Here is a 23,644-nt window from a genome sequence, read left to right as displayed (position 1 = left end):
AAATTCCAAGCTACATATGGAGTTTGAGGTCAGCCTGGGCTACATAAGACCTTGTCTCAAAGAAAACTAAGCTATACATATACTTTTTAGGAGCAGTGGAGATAGGGTCTCATGTAGTCCAGGCTGGCCTGAAAGTCACTACATAGCTAAGGATGATCCTCCTGCTTCTATCACCCAAGTGCTAAAATTACAGGTGTGAGCCACCATACCTGATTTACATGGTCTTGGTGAAGACACCCAAGACCTTGTGAAAGCTAGGTCTGGACTCATCCGAGCTGCATCCTAGCCTATGTGTGTATCTGTCAGATTTCCTGTTTGGGGCCAGTGTCATCAGCTTTAATGACCACTGGGATTTTCCCTATAGTATATGACAGGCTGCATCTCCTCAAGATCTTAGAATTCTTTTTTAGGTAATATCTTGAAAGTCTAAATACATCTATAAAACTTGAAAAAAAACTAAATTAGTATAGATGATTTAAGAATATGGTACATTTAATAGTGAATAAACATTACAGTAAATAATCAAAGGGTTAAAAGTTTAACAGAGAGCTGGAGAGATGGCTCAGTGGTTAAGAGCACTGACTGCTCTTCTGAAGGTCCTGAGTTCAAATTCCAGCAACCACATGATGGCTCACAACCATCCGTAACGGGATCTGACTCCCTCTTCTGGAGTGTCTGAAGACAGCTACAGTGTACTTACATAAAACCTTTAAAAAAAAAAGTTTAACAGAGAGGCTGCATAGAAGGCGGCTTTCCCCAGCGGACACACAATCACAATGAGAGCTAACTACAGAGGGCTCTGGGCTCCAGGCACACTCCTGAGAGTCTGACCCATGTGAGTGATGGCTGACCTCGGCTGTCAGTAACCGACACAGGCGTGTCCTGCGCCACTCCTGAGCACCTTTGTCACAGGAGTCACAGTCTGAAAGTCACAGAGAACTCTGAATCAGTGGCACTGGTCAGTCCATCCATAAGAGACACAGCAAGGAAACTCAATGAAAATAAACAATCTGCACCTCACAGAAATGAATAAATCATGTGTGGTCTGTGCACCTGTAGCTGCTGTACTTGAAGGTAGAGGCAAGGGAATCAGGAATTGAGAGCTACGAGACCCCAATTCACAGACACCAACTCAAACAATCAAATGATCCTGTTGTTGAATGTTATGGGAGAAATCTAAAACCACCTCCATGCCAGACGAGGACATTAACGACCTGGAGAATGTAAGTGATTTACCCCAAACCAGGGGCAAAGCAAACCAGTAAGAACGAGCTCAGCAGTCTCCTAAAAGTCTGCCGCACCACTGGCTTGGACAGACCCAAGTACAAAAGTTTTCTGTTTTTTTTTTTTTTTTTTTTTGAGACAGGGTCTATGTAGTTCTAGAACTCACTATGTAGACCAGGCTGGCCTCAAACTCACAGAGTTTAGAGATCTGCCTGCATCTTTCTCCTGAGAATTGTATTCAAAGGTGTGCATCACTACTCCCAACCTGAGAAATTACCTTTTGTAGCCAGTCTTTGCTATTTTCAGGTTCTTTTCTCCACCCTTTCTCACACACACACACACACACACACACACACACCACACACACCACACACACCACACATTTTATTCCCTAACACTAGATAGGAAAGAAATAAGGGCTGGGTGGTGGTGGCACACGCCTGTAATCCCAGCACTCTGGGAGGCAGAGGCAAGCAGATTTCTGAGTTCGAGGCCAGCCAGCTGTTCTACAGAGTGAGTTCCAGGACAGCCAGGGCTATACAGAGAAACCCTATCTTGAAAAAAACAAAAAACAAAACACACACACACACAAAAAGAGGAAAATCATTCTTCTTTGACCACAGCTACTAACAAACTGCAACTAACCTCCCCTCTCAGGGCATTTATGAAAAGTCCCCAGAATTCCAAATGTCATGCAATTGCAGAAACTATCTGCAGCTGGCAAACCACACTTCCGCTAGATCACAAAGCATTAAATCCTGGTCAGCGGCTCTGCTCAGTCCTACGCAGCCCACCACCTCACACCTACGATTAGAATGAAAGCACATTCTTACAGTATCTCCCCCATCCCCCGTGGTTTTAAAGGAACCAAAATTCCAGAATTCTTAAAAAGGTCACTACAACCTTCAGAGTTAGTAAGAAAAATGGCTAGTGGGGCTGGAGAGATGGCTCAGCGATTAAGAGCACTGGCTACTCTTAGAAAAGACCTGGGTTCAGTTCTCACTATCCACATGGTGGCTGATCATAACCACTGTAACTCCAGTTCCAGAAGATCTGCACCCTCTTCTGGCCTCATTGGCACACACAGTTTGTAGGCACGCAAGCAAACAAACACTTGTATATGAAACATAAGAAAAATGCTGGTGGTAAAGGAAAGTTCTCATCTCCCAAATGTTAATGCAAGAATGACATTAGTGTAGGGAGAGTTTTGGTTTCTTTAAAAACCCCGTTATGTGATGTGGATGCCTGTTTGTTGTAATCCCAGGTGTTGGGTAAGAGGCTGCTTCACAGGTGATTGTGATTTGCCTCGTGCACTAGTGCGGTATAATTTTGCCAGATGCAGATAGTTTAATTCTGAGGACTGGGTAAATGAGAGAGCACGGGGAGGGCCTACGGCAGCGGCTGCTTCCAGTTGCTGCTGTTGTGGCTTGATGAGAAGGAAGGAGCTGGAGATGTCCTGACCATGAAGACTGAGCTGGAGATGTCCTTACAATGAAGACTGGACTTGCCCCCAAGGATCCCAATGTCCCCAATCATCAGGAAGTAGTCAAAAGAGATCTATGTCCCTTTTCCCCTCTAACTTCTTTCTCTCCTACCTAGTGTAGGGGGTTGGAAGGAATTAGGGTGGAATCATATAGTAAATATATATAATATAGTAAAAAAATATGCCAAAGTGTCACAACAGTTGGCTATCATTAATGAAAAAGCAGGCAATCAGACCCTTCTGGGTTTATAGGAGAGTACTTCCTCCAATTATCTGCCCCTAGCTATATGAATTCCAAATATTTTTCTTCATAAACTAACTTCTTCACTGGCTATGTACTTGACTTAATTTTTTTTTTTTAATTTTTTACTTTATGAGTGTGTAGTGCACCCAGAGGCCATAATGATGTATGGGAATTGGTTCTCATTGTATGTGAGTTCCCTGGTTGTTAGGTTTGGTGGGAGCACTTACCTGCTGAGCCACATTGCTGGCCCTTGAAAACTTCCGGTTTTAGTTATCAGAGGGTGTTCTGCAGCATGTATGCCCAACTCCAATGCCAGAACTATATTCCCAGGCAAGCTTAGCACACGTGGTCTAACCACGAGAAGTGGCAGGAACCAGATTGTGGAGTTCAATAGTTTACTTTTTCCTCTTTCTTCCTTCCTTCCATTCTTTCCTCTCTCTCTCTTTCTTTCTCTCTTTCTTCTTCCTCCTTCCTTCCTTTCTGAGATGGGTTTCTCTGTGTAGCCCTGGCTATCCTGGAACACTCTCCGTACACTGGGTTGTCCTTAAACTCACAGAGATTTGACAGCTTCTGCCTCCCAATTACTGGGATTAAAGTGTGTGTCACCATGCCTGGCACAGTTCTTTGGTATTTCATATAATTTAAAAGTGCTGGAGAATTAAAGACAAAAGAAAGTGTAATTCACTCGGCAGATGGACCACCAAGCTGAGGCTCTGAGTGATCTGGAGAGGGGGCTGAGATCCCAATGAGGGCTGCGAGTATGGCCAGTCCTGAGGGGCAGGTGGGATTTGACCTGCAATGCTAAGGTATGGGGTCACCAAATCCACTACAAAGGGAAAATGAGGTCCAGTGGGAAGGAGAGGCAAAGGGAACCACATCTGCACCCTCTGCCTTTACCCCATCCTCACTGTGCTCCCTAATTCAAATGCATTTATCCAATCGTGATGTTAAAATTCTCTTAAGGTGCCAGGCGGTGGTGGCGCACGCCTGTAATCCCAGCACTCTGGGAGGCAGAGGCAGGCGGATTTCTGAGTTTGAGGCCAGCCTGGTCTACAGAGGGAGTTCCAGGACAGCCACAGCTACACAGAGAAACCCTGTCTCGGAAAAACCAAATCCAAATAAAAAAAAAATTCTCTTAAGGCTGAGATGGTTCAGCAGGTAGCGGTGGTGCTCACAGCCTAGCTTGCTCCCTGTGAGGAACCGCACAGGGCGAAGGAGAGGGCATAGGGCGGAGGAGAGCCTGCCTCCTAGACCTGCCCTGACTCCACACGTGTTTCAGTACACGTGTGCCACTCCCTCCACAAAATCAATGTGAACGTTTCTTAAAAATGTCCTTTAAGGCTTAAAAAAATTTGACGACAATAGATTAATTCAATGTGCTTGGCACAGCCTACTACATTTCCCTTATTTATTTGTTCTTGCCAGTGCCTAGCAGAACGTGATGTCAACTGTCCCAAGGCCACTGTGCAGCCCCCCTTGGCAGCAGGCTGACAGGGCATGCCCCCTCACAGGTGGGCGTGCCGAGGGGGAAGACGGTGCTGCTCCTGGGCTGAGGATCACTGCACTGCCCATCGGCAGATAATGACAGAAAAGGACAGACTTGCAGGGCACACATGCTTAACAGCCTCAAGTTTTGAAGCTGGATGAAGGATTGGCAATACCTATGGTCCCAGCACTCCAGAACTGAGCCGGGCAAACGGCTCCCTACAAGTCTAGGGCCTTTTTCTGGTGCTAGAGATGGTCTAGGGCCTTCTACACACAGCAAGTGTTTTATCTCAGAGCTTTAATCCCAGCATTTTGGGGGAATATTTTTTATCAGAGTGGGTATCAGAATATCCATTTATGTCTAGGAAACAAGGATTCTGCTCATTTTTAAGCCTCATTATCAGAACTCTACCTGAGGTTGCTTTGGTGTTGGCTGAAGAAACAAAACTAGCGAGGTTAACGACCTCTCCAGAGGTGAAGATGAACGGAGCAGTCACAGTCACAGGGTTAGCCACTGGGTTGGCTCTCTCGGGGTTAGTGTTCACCTGATTCTGCATTGCTTCCTGCCAAACAAAGCAGGTTATTTCAAAGTCAGTACACTTAACTTTAGTCATAAAGTCACTGAACAACACAGCCCCACCCTCCCAAGCTCCATCAAGCAGAAACTAGTCAGGCATATAATGTCCAGGCGGCTAAAGGTTCTCATTAACACGACAGCTTTTCTCAAGCTGAAGCGACTCAATGTTAGCTCGCTTCCCCAAGCTTGTTTCTCCTTGGAAAAGCACAGGTTTGTTAGTCACAGAGCCTTCTACATGTGCCACTTAACTCCTCTGCATTTTAACTTGAAAAAAGAGAAGGGAAGGAACTGGTCTGTATAGAGTAAAAGTAATTTGTAGCACTAATATTCTGTGATCAATTATCTACAAGACAAGATGCTAGCAGGAGATCCCTGCAGAGCAAAATACTCTCTAGAGCTTTATCCTACAACATGTTCCATTGTGCCACTGAAGAAATTCCTAAGAGAACATATAACAAGCAGATAAATGAGTAGCAGATTTTGAAGTCTAGTTCCATATGCTACACTCTGGCTTCCAAGGATGTCTGCTCAATTTGGTAAAAGATGCTTATCTTTTATTTTTACTTTCAGAAGTTTTCTACATTTGATAGTTTGATGATAACTATCAAAAAAAAAGTCCAGTTCTAAAAGGGCTTTGAACAATAACTCGAAGTTGAGGAGAAGAACCAGTCTCTGGAAACCAGCTGTCATGAAAAACAAACAAACCCCGAAAATGCACAAGCAGCTATTTTTCATATGTAATTATCCCCTTGACTAAGAACTTCAATTGAAACAGATTATTCATTTTCCGGATACTGTTAAATCCTTTCTTCAGTCTGCTATTTCTAACCTCCAGCAACTTCCTTGGTGGAAGCTCACAGGCAGGCTTGCCTAGCCTGATGAAAGCAATCATATCCACTTAGTGTTGTCTTCTCCATCCAGTGTTCCGTCTCCGGTTACCTTTATAAACAATCATACATATTCTAAATCCAGATGTGCTGATTCAAACATGTAATCCCAGCACTCTAGAAACTGAGACAGGATCACCTTGAGTTTGAGGCCAGCATGGGCTTCAGAGCAAGTACCACATGAAACAGAAACACCCAGTGAGAGCGTCCTTCAAGTCCTCCTCCCCCCCCCCCCCAAAAAAGACAAACAAACAAAAAACCCCCACTTCAGTCTTGAGTGGTGGTACACAGCTTTAATCCCAATACTCGGAAGGTGGATCTAAGTAAATTTTTTTTTGTTGTTGTTGTTTTTGTTTTTTGTTTTTTCGAGACAGGGTTTCTCTGTATAGCCCTGGCTGTCCTGGAACTCACTCTGTAGACCAGGCTGGCCTCGAACTCAGAAATCTGCCTGCCTCTGCCTCCCAGAGTGCTGGGATTACAGGTGTGCGCCACCACCGCCCGGATCTAGGTAAATTTAAGGACACCTGTGTCTACAAAACTAATCTAGGGAAACCAGGGCTACACAGAGAGACTAGTCTAAAAAAATGCAAAACAAAACAAAGCAAGTTGCGGTGGTAGTGGTGGTGGTGGCGCACACCTGTAAGGATTGCCTGCGAGGCAGAAGCAGGGGGATTTCTGAGTTCAAGGCCAGCCTGGTCTACAGAGTGAGTAAAAAAACCAAAAAAAACAAAAACAAACAAACAAAAAAAACAAAGCAAGCTTCTACTATGTTCCCACTGCCCACAGAACTTCCATCTCTCTGGCTGCATGTCACTAGCTATGTAAGCTCTCATGAGACCCAGCCCACCTGTCAAGCCCTGCGCTCCCAGCTCCAGGTCCATTGCTCCTTGTCTACACATAACTACTACTACTTTTTTTTTTTTTTTAAAAAAACCACTTCCTGTTCTTTTACATATCTGTTTTTTGTTTGCACTTTTTCTAGCATGGATTTTTTTCTTCTTTGTGTGTGTGTGTGTGTGTGTGTGTGTGTGGAGGGGTTATGCATGTGGGGCGCAGAAAACAATTGGTGTGAGTCAGTTTCTCTCCTTCTACCATGTGGATCCAGAAAAGCAAACCTAGGTCACTACGCTTGGCAAGTACCTTTTCCTGAGCCAGTTTCCTGACCTGATTAAATTTTTTTCACTCTTAAATTTATTTACTTATTATTATAAGGCTGGATTATTATTATTTTAGACACCAACTAAAAACATACAGAGTCAAGCGTGGTGACACATGCTTTAATCCCAGCACTCAGGAGGCAGACACAGGCAGATCTCTGAGTTTTAGCCGAGTCTCCACACACGGTATGATTCTGTCACTGTGAGCTCTCACTTTCTAGCACTTATGTCCAGGGAATGACCTCGCCATCAGGCTTGGCAGTGAGTGTCCTTACTAAGTGTGCTTACTAAGTCATCTCGCTAGCCCCTAAATTTAATTTGGTTTTGTCTTTATTTTTTGAGACAGGGTTTTTCTGTGTAGCTCTGGCTGTCCTGGAATTTACTCTATAGACCAGGTTGGTCTTGAACTCAGAGCTTCATCTGCCTCTGACTCCCTAGTGCCTAGGGAGCACATGCCTAGATCAAGGCATGTGCTACCACCACCCAGTGAGTTTGAATTTCTAATCCTTGTACCTCCACCTCCAATGGTGGGATGCTATAGACATGTGCCACATTGCCTAGAGTGATTTACTGTGTGTGTGTGTGTGTGTGTGTGTGTGTGTGTGTGTGAGAGAGAGAGAGAGAGAGAGAGAGAGAGAGAGAGAGAGAAAGAGAGAGAAGACGAATGTGTGTGCCTGTGCAGCCAGAAGACAGCCTGAGTGTCGTTCCTCGGATGCTCCTTACCCTGTTTTGCTGAGGAAGGGTCTCTCGCTGGCTTGCAGTTCATCAAGCAGGCAGGTGTGGTGGCTAGCAAGCCCCAGGGAGCTCTCTGTCCTGCTTCCCCAGCAGTCAAATTATAAGCACATGTTCCCACAGCTGGTTTAAAATATTTTTAATTATAATTTATTTGTTGTGTGTGTTGTGCACTAGTGTTCCAGGGCACATATGTGCATGAATTCTAAGCCATATTCCTCTGATTTGTAACATTCCCTCTCTCTAAATCAGAACGTCTGCTCCAAAAGGAAGAAGGCTGGGCAGCCTTTGGTGCATACAGGAGGTAAGCAAAAGCCCACATATCAGAGAAGAACAGACACCTGAAAGATTTTCGAGGGCCCCGCTAACAGCAAAGGGAGCAAAGAGTTTTGGCGGAGGAGACTCTGAGCAGGAGGATGAGAGAGGGAGATGTCTGGACTGTGAGCTGTCTGAAACTTGGGCCGCTCTCAGAACCAGAACAGGTCTGAGGACTTCTGCCCGGCCATGTCGCCACCTAAGTAGTTCCAAAACATTGTGTTCTAATCACTGAATGGTTCAGGACTTTATAGAATCCTATTTTTAAAACAAACAACAAACAACAGACCCTAAGCGCACACCTACTTGAGAGGCAAGCTTTAGCTCTGGCTTTCTAGTAAGACTCTGTCTCAAAACAAAGGCCAGGCATGGTAGACCGCACATGACTATAACTCCAGCATATGCGAGGCAGGAAGATCACAAGTCATCGTTAACTACACTCAAAATCTGAGATAACCCTGGGCTACTTGATCCTGTCTCAACTAAAAAAAAAAAATAATGAGAGAGGTACCAATACAGAGTCACATGAGCAAGACAAGCTAAAATTTGATAAAATGGGGGAAATTCTGTTTTAATTCAGCTCCCTCAAAATAATCTATAAATTAGCATACTTTGGGGAAGATAAAGGGACATACCTGAAGCATGACCAAAATCTCAGTATTGTTTTTCTCCAGTGCTATGTCAAAGGCAGACTTATCGAATTTGCTAAAAGCATGGACGTCGGCTCCATATTTGATAAGTAACTCAACAACATCTCGGTGATGGTGCTCTGTGGCCCAGTGCAGAGCTGTCATCTGCAGCATGTCCTTGGCGTTCACGTCCGCACCACTCTGTCGTGAGAAAGCAACTGTTCAATACGTATAGGATCCCAGTAGCACACGGATTTACACAGAGACATTTAATGTTAGTTCTCACTTAGGGACCATTAAGGGAGAAGCATGTCTCAGGCCTCCTGAATGCTGGGACTCTCTGCTTTCAATGCGTGGGTCTGCTAAGGACATCACTGGGAAATTCTCACAGATGGCTGAGGAAGGGGAAGGAACAGATTTTGTTGCATTTATTAGCAGAAAGCTGAGTAGGGCCTAAAAAAAATAGGCATACATACAGAAAACACCTACAGAAAAGGAACAAAGAAAAATCAATAAAATCTGTTTAGCCTTTAAAAAAAAAATCAGGAAACAAAATCATCTCCATGATGACTCCTGAAACACGGTTTCCATGAGTAAAATAATAAATAAATAGATAAATTTGCAACCCAGTAACCACGTACACTAAGTCTTTCCAGACAACGTTCCTACCACTATTTAAAAACAGTGGGAGGTAGAGAAACACCTGTCTGTCCTACGGCAGAATCCGACCACTGGTCTTTTTGTTTGTTTTGTTTTTCAAGACAGGCTTTCTCTGTGTAGTCCTGGCTGTCCTGGAACTCGCTCTGTAGACCAGGCTGGCCTCAAACTCATAGAGATCTGCCTGCCTCTGCCTCCTGAGTGCTGGGATTAAAGGCCTGCACCACCACCGCCCGGCTCCCGCCATTAATCTTGCTTTACCCGAACAAGCAGTTCCACGATGTGAGCATGTCCGTCAGCTGCAGCCATATGCAAAGGGGTCCTGTCCACTTTGGTCCGGGCGTCCCTGCTAACGCCGGCTCGAAGGAGCACTTCTGCCGTGGAATAGTGACCATACTGGGCTGCAAGGTGGAGCGGTGACGTTCCAAGCTGTGGGAAGAGAACATTGTTGAGTTCTACCATGTGAAGAACTGTACCATTTCTGGGTAGAGATATATGAACAAGAAATGAATCCTATAGTATTCATCCTTGGAGAAAGAATCTTCCTGGGCAGATAGATTGAAAACTGTTAGCATTTTAGAGTTAACACACCGGGGCCGCAGAGAACTGTGGGTATGGCCCAGCTGACATGCCAGCTGCTGGTGACCCAACGTCCTAACTTCTAAGGGCACCTGCATACCCCATGCAGCCACACTCATATGTACATCATTAAAAATAGTAAAATAAATAAAATTAATGTTAACGGGAAGGTAAAGGGGCTATAAATTAAATAACTGAAGTATAATGATGTTAAGTGAGACAAAGCTGCTGCGTTAGACTCACCAGAAGACAGAATTTTAAGTGTGTCTCACAAGATAGTTTTCTTTTTTTTTTTTAGTATCAGAAAGAGTATTCTGAGGAGGGTATAGTGGTGCATGTCTTTAATCCCAACACTTGGGAAGCAGAGGCAGGCAGGTCTCTGAGACGGAGGCTCAGGACACCCAGGGCTTTATTGAGAGAGTCTGTCTCAGAACAAACAATAAATGAACCAGTAGGACCCTGAAGTATTCATACCATGACAGTCATCACCCATCGTCAAAATTAATAATGCCAATCAATGCTTAGGAAATCTGTGAATGCTAAGGTGTCCCGCATTACTATACAGACCTCAACCTTCTGAAGCTCTTTGCTCTCCAAGCCAAGACAGGCTCATTTATATCAAAGTTTTGTTTGTTTGGTTTTTGTTTTTTTGTTTTTCAAGACAGGTTTGTTTTTTCTCTGTATAGCACTAGGTGTCCTAGAACTTGCTCTGTAGACCAAACTGGCCTCTCAAACTCAGTGCTTACATTAAAGATGTATGTCATGCGGCCTGGTATCTGTAATATTTATTTGCATGTGTGTTTCTGCATGTACACAAAGTTATATGGGTATGAAGGTTAGAGGACAACTTTTAGGAAATTTTTTGTTTGCTTTTTGACACAGAGTCTCATTGTGTCGCTTTAGCTGGCCTGGAGCTTGTTCTGTAGACCAGGCTGGCTTCAAACTCAGAGGTCTTCCTGCCCCTGCCTCCCAAGTTCTAGGACTAAAGGCATACACCATCATATCTGCAAATAAAAACATTAAAAATAAAATAAAAGGGAAAAACACCAAGTATTTAACAGCTACAACTACAATCTACATATTCACAGACAATTTTTGAATTGGAAAGCTAACAGGAAACCTATACACTGAGGTGAAACAAAGTTTTTCTAGAAGGAATGACACAGGAATGACCTTGCTCAGCCTTGGGGATTAGGGACTGGTTACAGCACTCTCGGGAAAGCTCTGGGCTGTCAGCTAAGCTTACCCAGTCTGTGGTGAAAGGAGCCCCGTTTGCCATCAGTGTCCTCACTTCATCGTCTTGGCCTTTCCTTGCAGCTTCTAGCAGCCTCTTCCCCAAGTCCACCAGAGACATCTTTATGCATAGAAACAAAAGTGTCCAGGTACCTGCAATTCAGACACAAGGGAAGTGGTTGTCTGTTATGTGTTTCTTGCTTTTGTTTGTTTTCTCTAAGACACAGTGGTTTTGTCATGCTATCCAGGCTGGCCTAGAACTCACTGTGTAGCCTGTGAAAACACGGAACTCAGAATCCCACCTTCTCTCCCTCCCAGATGCTAATTCGCAGAACTGCACCCCACACCAAGGTGAGATGTGCTCACAAGGTGCTCTTGTCTGGGGACAGGAGCTCTGTGGCCTATACTGGCCTTCAACTTTTCATCTTTCTGACTCCAGCACCCAGGTGGTGGCATTACAAGCTAGTGTCACCATACCTGACTCCCCCCTCCCCCTTTTCTAATTCTGAGACAGTATCTAGGTAAATTGGCCAGGCTGGTCCAAAACTCACTCCATAGTAGACCCAGAGTTTGTGATCTTTCTACCTCAACGTCCCAAGTAACTAGGATTATAGGTTTTCATCACCAGACCCAGTATGAATGTAATTTTAAAGAATTCAGTTCAAAACATGCACCATGATTTCTAGGCAAGGCACAAGGGTACTTTTAGTAAAAATGTTGCTTGAAGGAAATTGTGAGTTATTCATCCCTCCATGCTGTCCTACAGCACATGACTAGATTGTATGAGTGGTGTGACTGTTTCTCTGGTGGGCCCAGAACCTGTATAGATAGGGTAGGTAAACTCCCCAGCGGCTCAAAACGGACCAATTCCAATAAAGACTTCCTCTATCTCAATCCAATTCCTCCACTAGACATAAAAGGCCACCGAGCCTGTGAGAGGGCTCAGCAGGTGAAAGTGCTTTCTATAAAAGCTGGATGACAGGTGTTCCACCCCCCAGAACTCTAGGTACAAGACTCTGATTCAAGCTGTCCTCTGGTCTCTGAGTACATGCAGTGCAGTGTGCACCCTCCCCATCATACACAAACAACAATACAGTTAAACAGAACACAGGGCAGGGCGCATGCAAGAATTCCTCTCTGGGACCCTCCCCCATTCTTGGAGTTTTCATTTTTCCTACTAAGCAGCATCTTTTCTAAACTAAATTACAAGTGTTAATTTTTTTGTTTTCTAGCTACAGTGAGAAGATGTAATGCCTAGCAAAGTTTATAGACAGCAATTTCTTTCCCCTTTCCTTTTAGGCAGAAATTCCTATAGCTCAAGCTGACCGTGAACTCACTGTGAGGCTGAGGGTGACCTTCAACTCCTGGTCCTCCCACCTTCACTTCCCAGCTACTGAGAATGCAGAACCGCACCCCACACCCCAGTGAGATGTGCTCACAAGGTGCTGTCTGGGGACAGGAGCTCTGGCAAGTGACATCACAGCCAGAACAGCCAAGGGCCTGCTTAGCCAGCATCAGAAGTGTGGTCTATGGCTCCTGAGGAATGTGGCTGATGACACCTTACAGGGATCCATGAGATCCAAACCATTGTTTACTACAATGCTATTTGACTTTATTTTTTAGCATCTTAGCAGTTGCAATGGTAGTGAAAATACCATGGAGGCATAACTGTTGCTGCCTTTACCCAAATCAAATTGTGAGCTAAGCTTACCATGGTCATTGCTTTACGAGGGGAGGGGTAAATTCTATTTAAGAATCTGTGCCCTGCAAGGAGGTGTGTCTCTGTAACCCAGCACGTAGGAGTGCAGGCAGCAGGTGAGAACCACACAGCCAGTGTGAGCTCTAGGCAGGCCTGGGCTGGGTTCAATTTTTTTTTCATGCTTTCTCCTCACCCATATGTGTGCGTGCGTACGTGTGTCTGTCTGTGTGTGTGTGTACATGTGTCTGTGGGTGTGGGTGGGGGGGTGTCGGTCAGAGAACAGCTTGCAGGACTTGGTTTTCTCCTTCTATCGTGTGGCTCGAGGGTCTGAACTCAGGGCATCAGGCTTGGCAGAAGTTACCTGTAAGCTAACTTGCCAGTCTAACAACTAGATCCTAGGATCCCCATGGTAAAAGGAGAGAAGTAACTCCAGAAAAGAGTCCTCGGAGTTCTCGTGAACCACCCCTCCAGTAAATTAATAAAAACTCACAGTAGGGCCTTCTGGCAAAGGCCTGTAATCTCTGTGCTCCTGGTTTCTAGGAAGATGAGATATGAAGATTCCAAGTGGGAGACCGACCTGGGTTATGTCATGAACCCCTATCTCAAACAATGAATCAAGGGCTGGGTACAGAGCTCTGCTTACAGAGGGCTGCTCAGTACGCACAGCACCCTGGGTTTGAGCTGAGCACGGAGATACAAACATTCAACAACTGTCTGAGCTATAATATGAATTCAAGATTAGCTTGAGTAGCTGGGCACTGGTGGTGCACGCCTGTAATCACAGCACTCTGGGAGGCAGAGGCAGGTGGATTTCTGAGTTCCAGGCCAGCCTGGTCTATAGAGTGAGTTCCAGGACAGCCAGGGCTATACAGAGAAACCCTGTCTCGAAATATCCAAATCCAAAAAAAAAAAAAAAGCTTCGGTAATTTAGTGAGATTTACCTCAAGCTAAAGAATAAAACAGCTCAGTGGTAGAATATTTCTTTACTATGTGCGAGGCTCTAGGTTCAAGTCCCAGTACAGCCAAAGATAAAACTGTAAGACAGAAAATTGGACACAGTACAAAAATTATTTTGATAGAGCTTCAGATTTCTCTTTTTAACTAATTTTATTAGTTTTAAAACTATTTGTATTGATGACTATTTTCACCTGAATCTATTTCTGTGCAATGCCTGTATGCAATATCCTCTGAAGGTCAGAAAAGGGCTTCAGAGTCCCTGGCACTGAATCCCAGTGGCTGTGAGCTGCAGGAGGGTCCTCCGGAAGAGGAGCATTAACTGCTGAGCCACTCTCCAAGCCTTGGGCAGAGAGGCTAAAAACCCCCAGGGCAGAGGCCAAAACCCAGGGGATTACTGAACTAAATTATCAATCTTGCAACTAACTTTTAAGAAATTACCACATACCTTGTGAGCGCTGTAATACAATGGCAGAGTGCTTGTCTAGCATGCATGAGGCTGTATGGACCACAAAAAAATTACCACTTGCCAAGCTTTGGTGTAGCATCAAAGAATACCATCATCTAGAAAAGCTATTTAAAAACTAGGTGTGGCCAGACCTGCTGTCTCATGCCTATAATTTCTGTATAACTATTCTCACAGAAATTCTAAAAAAGTTGTGTTTCTCTCTCCTCTACTATCAGACTATTTGGACAATGAACTTCAAGAAATCCTCAGGTGCCAGGCAGAGAAAGTTGTCACCTCAGAAAGATTTCAGTTCTGACAGCTTGTCTGACCACCTTGCAGGAGACTGGAGCCAATGACAGTAGTTAGGGCCACAGCTTGCCCAGGGGTGATTAGTTAGTTATACGTACATACTTTCTAACACCCTAAAACTCATGTTACATCAGAACCCCAAACAGACTGGGTGGTGTCACTGGCTCTGTTTCCAGTGGCCACACTGAATCAACCCGTTTCTGCTTTTGGTTATTAATGGTGCATTTAATTGAGATATCTGATTGGATGGCCAAGCCTAGCGTGGTAGGGAGGCCAGGGCCCAGGCTCTGAGCCTAACATGCTGACGGCACCAAGCAGCTCCTGGGGTCATTTTATTCCAGAGAGTTCTTTCTTTTGAGAAAGAATCTTTCTATATCTGTCTGTCCTGAAAATATGAAGACAAGGCAAGCTTCAAACTCAGAGATCTGCCTGCCTCCGACTTCTGAGGGCTCGGTGTGGCCACAATGCCCAGTTATGGACTTATCTTCCCATTTCCGCTCTCATCTGTTTTGGTTGTTTTATCTCTATACAATGAGGCAGAGAAAGAGTATTTGGACTTGGTATTGAAGTCTTGAGATATCCTAGCCCATGGAAATTTTCTGCAGCAGGCTTTGTCTCAAGTTCTGAGCTGTTTGGAGTCATACTGCTTACACGATAGGAGCCCTGTCAAGTATGTGTGTGTGTGTGTGTGTGTGTTTTATCTGCATATATGTCTATATACCACATGTGTGCCTGGTACCAAAAGAAGCATGGGGGCACTGGCTCACTCGGCGCTAGAGTCACAACTGTGAGCCACCACGTGGGTGCTGTGTCTTGAACCCTGATCTGGTAGATCGGATAGTGCTCTTACCCGCCGAGTACCTCTGCAGCTCCAAGCCTTGGCATTTTGAAAGCTCTTTTGAAGGAATCTGAAGTTTGGTAGAAGGATTTGGAAGTCTACACATGATAGTTAAAGCGTGTCTGTCTGTCTGTCTTTTGTGGCTCATCTCTGTCTTGAGCCTGAGAAGCAAGCAGGCTGAGAACTCTACTGTGACTTGTGTAACCATGGAGAATGTTGCTTGTACTGTCTTAATGGCCCTTTGGGGAAATTCTAGATGACTAAATCTTTTGCAAACTCATCAGTTTCTAAGGCATCATGGGGCAGGACTGAATCTGTCTGCAGAGCTCCTGAGAAATAACTGAGCAGTGTGGCCCTGGCTGCTTCCCTTTTCCGTTTCTCCTTGAACTTTCTGTATGCTACATTTACTATTCCTGACACGCCTGCTTTAAAAGGTGTGAATACACAATATGACTGTGACTCTCAGGGCAGATTCCAGTGTACTCCCCCTCCTCCCCTTTTATTTTTTATTCCTTTGAAAAGTAAACTAAAATACAGAACTTAATAGCTAACTATATAAATTGTGACCAGATGATTTCTCCACCTCCACAGGTTCTCATTGTGTAGTCCTGGCTAGTCTGGAACACACAATGTAGACCAGGCTGACCTAGAAATCACAAAAATTCACCCGCTCATTTTGAGAAGAAATTAAGTTTTACTTTTTAATGTCAAGAGTACCTGAAAGATACTTTAAAAGACATTTAAAAACAAAACAAAACAAAACCAAAACAATAACATCAACAACAAAAATAACCTGGGCTGGAGAGATGGCTCAGAGGTTAGGAGCACTGACTGTTCTTCCAGAGGTCCTGAGTTCAATTCCCAGCAACCACACTGTGGCTCACAACCAACTGTAATGGGATCCGATGCCCTCTTCTAGTGTCTGAAGAGAGAGACAGTGTACTCATATAATAACTAAAGCTATTTATTCATTTATTTGAGACAGGATCTCATGTAGTCCACATTAGTGTCTAACATGTCACATAGCCAAGGACCTTGAGTTAATTCCCCTGCCTGTAGCTTACAAGGGTTGGGATTATAGTTATGTATCACCACAATTTATTTTTATTTATTTATTTTTTGATTTTTTTGGATTTGGTTTTTCCGAGACAAGGTTTCTCTGTATAGCCCTGGCTGTCCTGGAGCTCACTCTGTAGACCAGGCTGTCCTGTAGCTCACTCTGTAGCCCTGGCTGTCCTGGAGCTCACTCTGTAGACCAGGCTGTCCTGGAGCTCACTCTGTAGCCCTGGCTATCCTGGAACTCACTCTGTAGACCAGGTTGGCCTTGAACTCAGAAATCCGCCTGCCTCTGCCTCCCAAGTGCTGGGATTACAGGCGTACGCCACCACCGCCCTGCTTAATTAGCCCATTTCTATTGCTATTAGCCTAATTGCTAATAAAAAATACATTTTGCTGAAATGTCATAGAGGTGGATACTTTATCTCTTTTTTTTTATTCTTAAAATTGTGTGTTCCTGGGCTGGAGAGATGGTTCAATGGTTAAGAGCACTGACTGCTCCTCCAGAGGTCCTGAGTAGCTCACAACCATCTGTAATGGGATCTGATGCCCTCTTCTGGTATGTCTGAAGACAGCTACAGTGTATTTATATATAATAAATAAATCTTTAAAAAAATAGTGTTATGTGGTATGTGTGGGTATGTGCTCTTAGAGGCCGAAGGGGGAGTCCGTCTCTTGACACTGCAGTGACAGTGGGTTTGGCCGCTGTGTTTGGTTGTTAGGAACCAAAAGCAGAACATACTCTTAACCACTGAGCCACCTCTTCAATCCAGAAAGTAGATATTTTAATATCCGACTAAGTATATATGTACATTATAAAATTAACAGGACTTTATACTGTAGTGAGCTAACAGCTTGGGGACCAGCAGGACGCTTTAGCATGTAAATGAACTTGCCACCAGGCCTGACCACCAGAGCTCTCCCCGGGCGGGGCAGGCACCTCCACCTGAGTCCTGTGGGCACAAACACTCTACCCCAAAAGCAACCTAGCAGTTACTGTAACTTTTATTTTTTGTTTTTGTTCTTGTTCCCCCAACCCCGCCCCTAGTCAGGGTTTCTCTGTATAGCCCTGGCTGTCCTGGAACTCTGTAGACCAGGCTGGCCTTGAACTCAGAGATCCTCCTGCCTCTGTGCCTTCCAAGTGCTGGGATTAAAGGCATGCACCACCACCACCCTGCTAATGTAACTTTTCTTTTTTTTCTTTTTGTTTGTTTGTTTTTTTTTTGTTTGTTTTTTTGAGACAGGGTTTCTCTGTGTACCCCTGGCTGTCCTGGAACTCACTCTGTAGACCAGGCTGGCCTCGAACTCAGAAATCCCCCTGCCTCTGCCTCGCAGGCAATCCTTACAGGCGTGCGCCACCACCGCTGGGCTAACCTAACTTTTCTTAAGGTGATGCACTGATGGCTCACAATGGAGCACACGCACTGCTGTCAGAATTCCAGCTGGGAGCCTGTGATTCCCATTCCACGGGGCCAGACCCCTCTTCTCCACTCTGCAGGCACTTGTACTTATACAAGCACACACCAACACAGACACAACACATAATTAAAGTGAGATGCCCTGGGACTGGAGAGACGTGGAGATTAAGAGCAGTTGCTGCACTTGTAGATGACCCAGGCTCAGTTCCCAGCAAACACATTAGGCAGCACACAGCCCCTTGGAACTGGAATTCCGAGGCACTCTGTGGTCTCCAAGAGCACTGAGTGCACGTGGTACATACATGTATAGGCAGAGACAGGCAGATCTGTGTCTAGGCTAGCCAAGAGCTACAGAGTAAAAACAGGTATTAAAATATTTTTGTTTTTTTGTTTTAAGGCAGGAGTTTCTTTGTGTAGCTCTGGCTGTTTTGGAACTCAAAGTATAGACCAGGCTTGATCTGTATGCAGAGATCAGCCTGCCTCTGCAAGGGCGCACACCTTTTGATGCCAGTTTTGTTTTTTTTTTGTTTTTTTTTAAATAAAGATTTATTTTATTTTGGGTCTGGCAAGATGGCTCAGCGGTTAGGAGCACTGACTGCCCTTCCATAGGTCCTGAGTTAGATTCCCAGCAACTATACAGAGACTCACAACCATCTGTAATGGGATCTGATACCCTCTTCTGGTGTGTCTGAAAAAAAGTGACAGTGTACACATATACATGGAGGAGGAGGAGGAGGAGGAGGAGGAGGAGGAGGAGGAGGAGGAGGAAGAAGCAGCAGCAGCAGCAGCCAGGCAGTGGTGGTGCACGTCTTTAATCCCAGCACTTGGGAGGCAGAGGCAGACAGATTTCTGAGTTCAAGCCAGCCTGGTCTACAGAGTGAGTTCCAGAACAGACAGGGCTACACAGAGAAACCCTGTCTCGAAAAAACCAAATCCAAAAAAAAAAAAGAAAGAATTCTATATTTATTTTATGTATGTGAATACACTCTTGCTCTCTTCAGATACACAGAGGGTAAGATCCCATTACAGATGGTTGTGAGCCACCATGTGGTTGCTGGGATTTGAACTCAGGACCTCTGGAAGAGCAGTCAGTGCTCCTAACCGCTGAGCTATCTCTCTAATGCCTCCCCTTTTCCCCCACAGTCAGCCTCCCTGAGATATCTTGTCCATCGGCAGAGGCAAGAAACTTAAGTTCAAGATCAGCCTGGACTAATCCAGGATGGCCAGTGCTACACTGAAAAACCTTGTCTCAAAAACAACAAAAATCTTAACAAAAACTCAGAAGTCCTTTAAGTTTCTATTTATGTCTTTTTTAAAAAATTTTTTAAAATTTAGGTCTTTTTACAACTACTTTGCAAGCAACTATTCTAAGGTGATTTTAGTACATTTAATACTCCATGTATTTGGGACTAAAATATGTAAAGTGGAACCTTTTCTTCTTCTTTGAAGAATTAAATACATACAAATTTAGAACATGCAAAGTGGCCACTAAGTGTTCTCTATCATGCAATCTGCATTATATCTGTACTGTCAATATGTGGGAGAACCAATGAAATTCTATTGAATTTCTGGGCTTTTTTTTTGTTTGGTTTCTAAGGCCAAAGTTTCACATGTAGCCCTTGAAGGCCTTGAATTCAGAGATCTCTTGCTTCTACTCTCTAAGTGCTGGGACTAAGGACATGGGCCCCCAAGCCCTGCTTCTTTCTGGCATTTTTAAGGCTCAGCTTCGTGGGAACAGCCACCAAGCCTGAGCGGGCTGAGCTCAATCTCTCAAACCCTCTATGGGAGAAGAGACTGGACCCGGAGCGCTGTCCTTTAGCTTCCCCACATGCACCAGTTATGTGTGCGTTCACACCCACAAGCACACACCAAAATAAAACCAATCCTGTTCAGGGCTGGAGAGGTGGCTCAGCAGTTGAGGACTGGCTGCTCTGAGTTCAATTCCCAGAAACCACACGACATAAAATGGCTCACACCCATCTCTAATGAGACTGATGCTCTCTTCTGACATGCAGGTATACGTGCAGAAAGAACACTCCTACAGAAAGCATGCCATTTGAGTAATCCGGCTGTCTGAAACCTGGGTCTCCATCGATTGGCCCCACAATTAAATGAGTCTGTAACTCTTACTACATTCATGCAGGCCTAATGTTTGATTGTGTTGATGCAATAGGCCCAGGAAAGTTAAAGATTCTAAATTTTGCTTAATAGGCAAAAGCTGAGCTAACATTCACAGAGGATTTCTGTACAGTTCTTCTGTGTAATGACGCTAAGTGTTGCTGACTCTTACATGATGAAGGCGTTCATGTGCCTGCTGCATTCCTAAGATGCAATGTTCAGGAGGTAACTGCTTGGGACCTAAGCTGGCGGGCCCTGAACTACGACTGTAGTGGTACTTCCTTTTCCCAGGCCTGGGTCCACGTGCTCCTAACTGTACTGACTAGTTAGTCCCTTTAAACAAGGATAATTAGACATGCCTGCCATTGTGCACTCCAAACAGTGCCTCCCAATAATTAAAAGGTATTGGATACTGATCACTCGTGGAGTTTCCCTATAAATAGTGCTTAACTTTCAAGCCAGTTTGCATTAAATTTTTGTTCTTGTTGATTGTGCTTCTGTGAAGCTTTTTAATCGTTGGCTGTTAATAGTCTGTAGAAACACAACAAAAGACAGAGATCAACATTTCTGAGATGCTAGGACTTCTCTGACCCACAGAAGAAAGAGAACTCACAGACAAGAACAGGCTGCAGGCAGGCTGACCTAAGAGCCACTCCTCCTCTGCTAAATGTGGTTCTCAAGGGTTTACCGGTACTAACTCTAGACTGTCATTCTCCTAACAGGGGATCAGATCAGACCGATCTGGACAGATGTCATGTGATGAGGGGTAGTTGAGATCAAAGTACCAGACATATCAAAGCTGTCTTCAGAGAAAACTTTACAAACAAGCACGAGGGGTGTGCCACAATGAAAATGAAGCCATGCTGGGCATCACGACAACATCTATCTACAACCTCAGCACTCTGGGAAACTGAATCAGGATGACAATGAGTTGGAGGTTAGCCTAAGTGTCACAAGACCTCGTTTCAAACCAACAAGGAAGTGGAGTTCCCTGTGCTGGACCTTGTAAAAGTAACCAGTGCCAATAGTTATGAGAAAACAGTTCTAGCTGGGCAGAGGCGGTAGCACACGCCTTTAATCCCAGCACTTGGAAGGCAGAGGCAGGCAGATTTCTGTGTTCGAGGCCAGCCTGGTCTACAGAGTGAGTTCCAGGACAGCCAGGGCTACACAGAGAAACCCTGTCTTGAAAAAAACCAAATCCAAAAAAAAGGAAAAGAAAAGGAAACAGTTCTTATATTTGGCAGGAACATGTCATCTGACCTTGGTTCCTACTTATATTCTGATAAAAATTACCTCCTAGAGAAGTGCTCTTTGCGCCTCTCCTTTCCTGCCCTGTCACTCCTGATTTAACCTAGAGCATTTACCTAAATTAAAATGCATTTTTGTAAGATGCCGATTTGGGGGATCAGTGAAGTTTATATATGGCTAAGTGGGTGAAGATATCTGCTGCTAACCTGATGCTGAGTTGGATCCCCAGCTCCCACACCCTCTAAGTCGTCCTCGGATCTCCACATGCATGGAAGTCATGGTATGTGTGTGCGCGTGCATACCCGCACACAAAATGTAAGAAAGTATTTTAAGTAAAATAACAGCAGCATATGGGAGACTGGTGGGTCATTCTTCTAGGTCCCCACACATAAAGGCTGGTAGAGCCCTAAGACCAGAGAGTAACACGGGCAATCACAATTAATTAGTTTGTGTGTCTGTGTGTCTTCGCTCACCACAGCACGTGGAAGGCACAGTTCAACCCGCAGGGGCTGGTCCTCTCCTACTCTGGGGATCCTAAGGATCGAACTCAAGACTGTCAGGCTTGCAAGCCTTCTCTGCCGTTACCCTGGCTCAACCTAGAGAACCCCAGCGTTCTGCATACTACAGAGGGGAAGGCTCTCCCTCGCTGGATATGCACCTGCATAAAATGCACATGGGAGCTTGTCTAATCTGTACCTAAGACTTTTCTAAGTTCTCTTCCTGGTCCCTTGGTGCTAGGAATTGACTCCAGGGCAACAGGCATGCTAGATTCACACTTGCCTCTGAGCTGCACTCCCAACCCTGCCTCCTAGGAATTTCAAGGCAAGTAAGTTACAAAACAAGACCACGAGAACTTTCTGGTGGTAGCACAGGCTGGCCTTGAACACCTGGATCCTTCTCTCTTGTCTTCTCAAGTTCTGAGTGCTTACTTAGTTTTCAAACCTTTCAATAAATATTTTGATAACCACGGAGTGCCTGAGCACTTGACAAAGCAGCCCACCACCAAAGAATAATAATTTCTGCTTATAATTTGGGTGTAGGGATTTGTTCTTTTCAAAGCATGTACAAACCATGGTTCACCTCAGTAATGCCAGCCAACACTCAGGGGTAAGGTTAGAGCAGAGCTGCGGGGCAGCCAATCTGAACTACATAGTTAAGACCCAAATACTGAGACGGAAACTAGAGAAAAGCCTTTATAGGAAGACACCAGAATAACGCCTGGAGGAAATCTGTGAGAAGAGGTGCACACTCATGGGAAAGAAAGCAATTAAAGAATTCGAGGTCTGTATGGTTTTTTCTTTTCTTTTCCTTTTTTTTCTTGCATACATTCCCACTGGGGGGCCAGCTGTACAAGAACTGGATATAAGGCCATGGCTGCTCTGTTCAGATTATGAACTTACTAAAGCTTCACGTTATTACTGGACCTTGAAAAGCAGAGTTCCCACTTCCTCGTCAGTCATATAACCCTCAGTTTTTCACATCAGCCCTCTGTCAAACTCAAACTCAAGGGCGCCAGCTTGCAGGAGGGAGCCACCCGCAGCCTGGGTCTGGCGGCAGCCTGGCCTCCTGCTCCACACCGCCCCCTAGTGGTCGCCCTCGCGGCCTTGGCTTCCCGGAGTCCAGCTCCCCAGCCCCAGGTCTTCCACCCACCCTCTCCGCCTCCCAGTCCCTCCCCTTCCTCCCGACAGTATCCCCTTCCTCTTGGTCGCTCTCCCCCCGCCGCCACCCCCGCTCCGGCAGTCTCCAGGCCGGTGCCCACAGGTCCTGGCCGGGCTGTGCCGGCCACTTGTCAGGCACCTTCCATCGCAGTTCGGACGCTCCGCGTGTCCTTCCCCCTCACCTAGTCCGGATCGCCGCCGGCTTCGCTCTCACTGGGCCCGCCAGTTTGGTCCCGTTTCTTTCTCTAGTTACGATTCCTTGCCAGTGGCCTCACTTTTTGGCCTTTTCACATATGCATATTTGGGGGGCCCTTACCCCCCCCTCGCGGAGAAATGGAGGCAATAAAATGGCGGACCCGGAAGTGAAGGCGCCGCGTCTATGCGTCCTGGCGGAGGAATCTGAGGGAAACGAGTTAGCAAAGCCACTTTGCCCCTCTTTCAGAACCGCCACGCACCTCTGAGTCCGATTTCTTCTTATTGAGGACCACTTGAGCTGGAAAAGCGAATACCGAGGGCATCCTGATCGGGACTACTTAGCGAGGCGCAGGATCATTGATTACGTGGCTTACGTGAGGCATAGTTCCGGCGGGGGACGGACCACGATGATAGTTTTGGCGCCAACAAGTGCACGCTCAGGGGAAACTAGTTGCTGGTGCATCTTGGCGATCGCTCTCTACTGGTTCAACGCAGGGCTAA

At 45.3% G+C, this 23,644-nt stretch overlaps 1 protein-coding gene across 5 annotated transcripts in view; it reads right to left on the bottom strand.

The window, feature by feature from the left end:
* Positions 1-23,527, bottom strand: part of Gabpb2 (GA binding protein transcription factor subunit beta 2) — a 28,606-nt gene extending 5,079 nt beyond the window's left edge. Inside the window, exons 1-6 of one of the 5 annotated variants that reach the window (XM_052179804.1) lie at positions 23,404-23,527; positions 13,843-13,935; positions 11,216-11,355; positions 9,652-9,819; positions 8,740-8,934; positions 4,849-4,999 (exon numbers count right to left, since the gene is read on the bottom strand). In XM_052179804.1, the coding sequence (XP_052035764.1) occupies positions 4,849-4,999; positions 8,740-8,934; positions 9,652-9,819; positions 11,216-11,323 (622 nt within the window). In that variant the 5' untranslated portion in view covers positions 11,324-11,355; positions 13,843-13,935; positions 23,404-23,527. Of the gene's footprint in view, positions 1-4,848; positions 5,000-8,739; positions 8,935-9,651; positions 9,820-11,215; positions 11,356-13,842; positions 13,936-23,087; positions 23,378-23,403 lie in introns of those variants that run through there. The other 4 variants (XM_052179805.1, XM_052179803.1, XM_052179800.1 and 1 more) reach the window with 4 other exon arrangements.
* Between the last annotated feature and the right edge of the window lie 117 nt (positions 23,528-23,644).

This window comes from Apodemus sylvaticus, chromosome 4 (assembly GCF_947179515.1).
Source record: "Apodemus sylvaticus chromosome 4, mApoSyl1.1, whole genome shotgun sequence".
NCBI lineage: Eukaryota > Metazoa > Chordata > Mammalia > Rodentia > Muridae > Apodemus > Apodemus sylvaticus.
The sequence above is the reverse complement of the archived record's forward strand: the minus strand, read 5'-3'. Positions and strand labels throughout refer to the sequence as shown.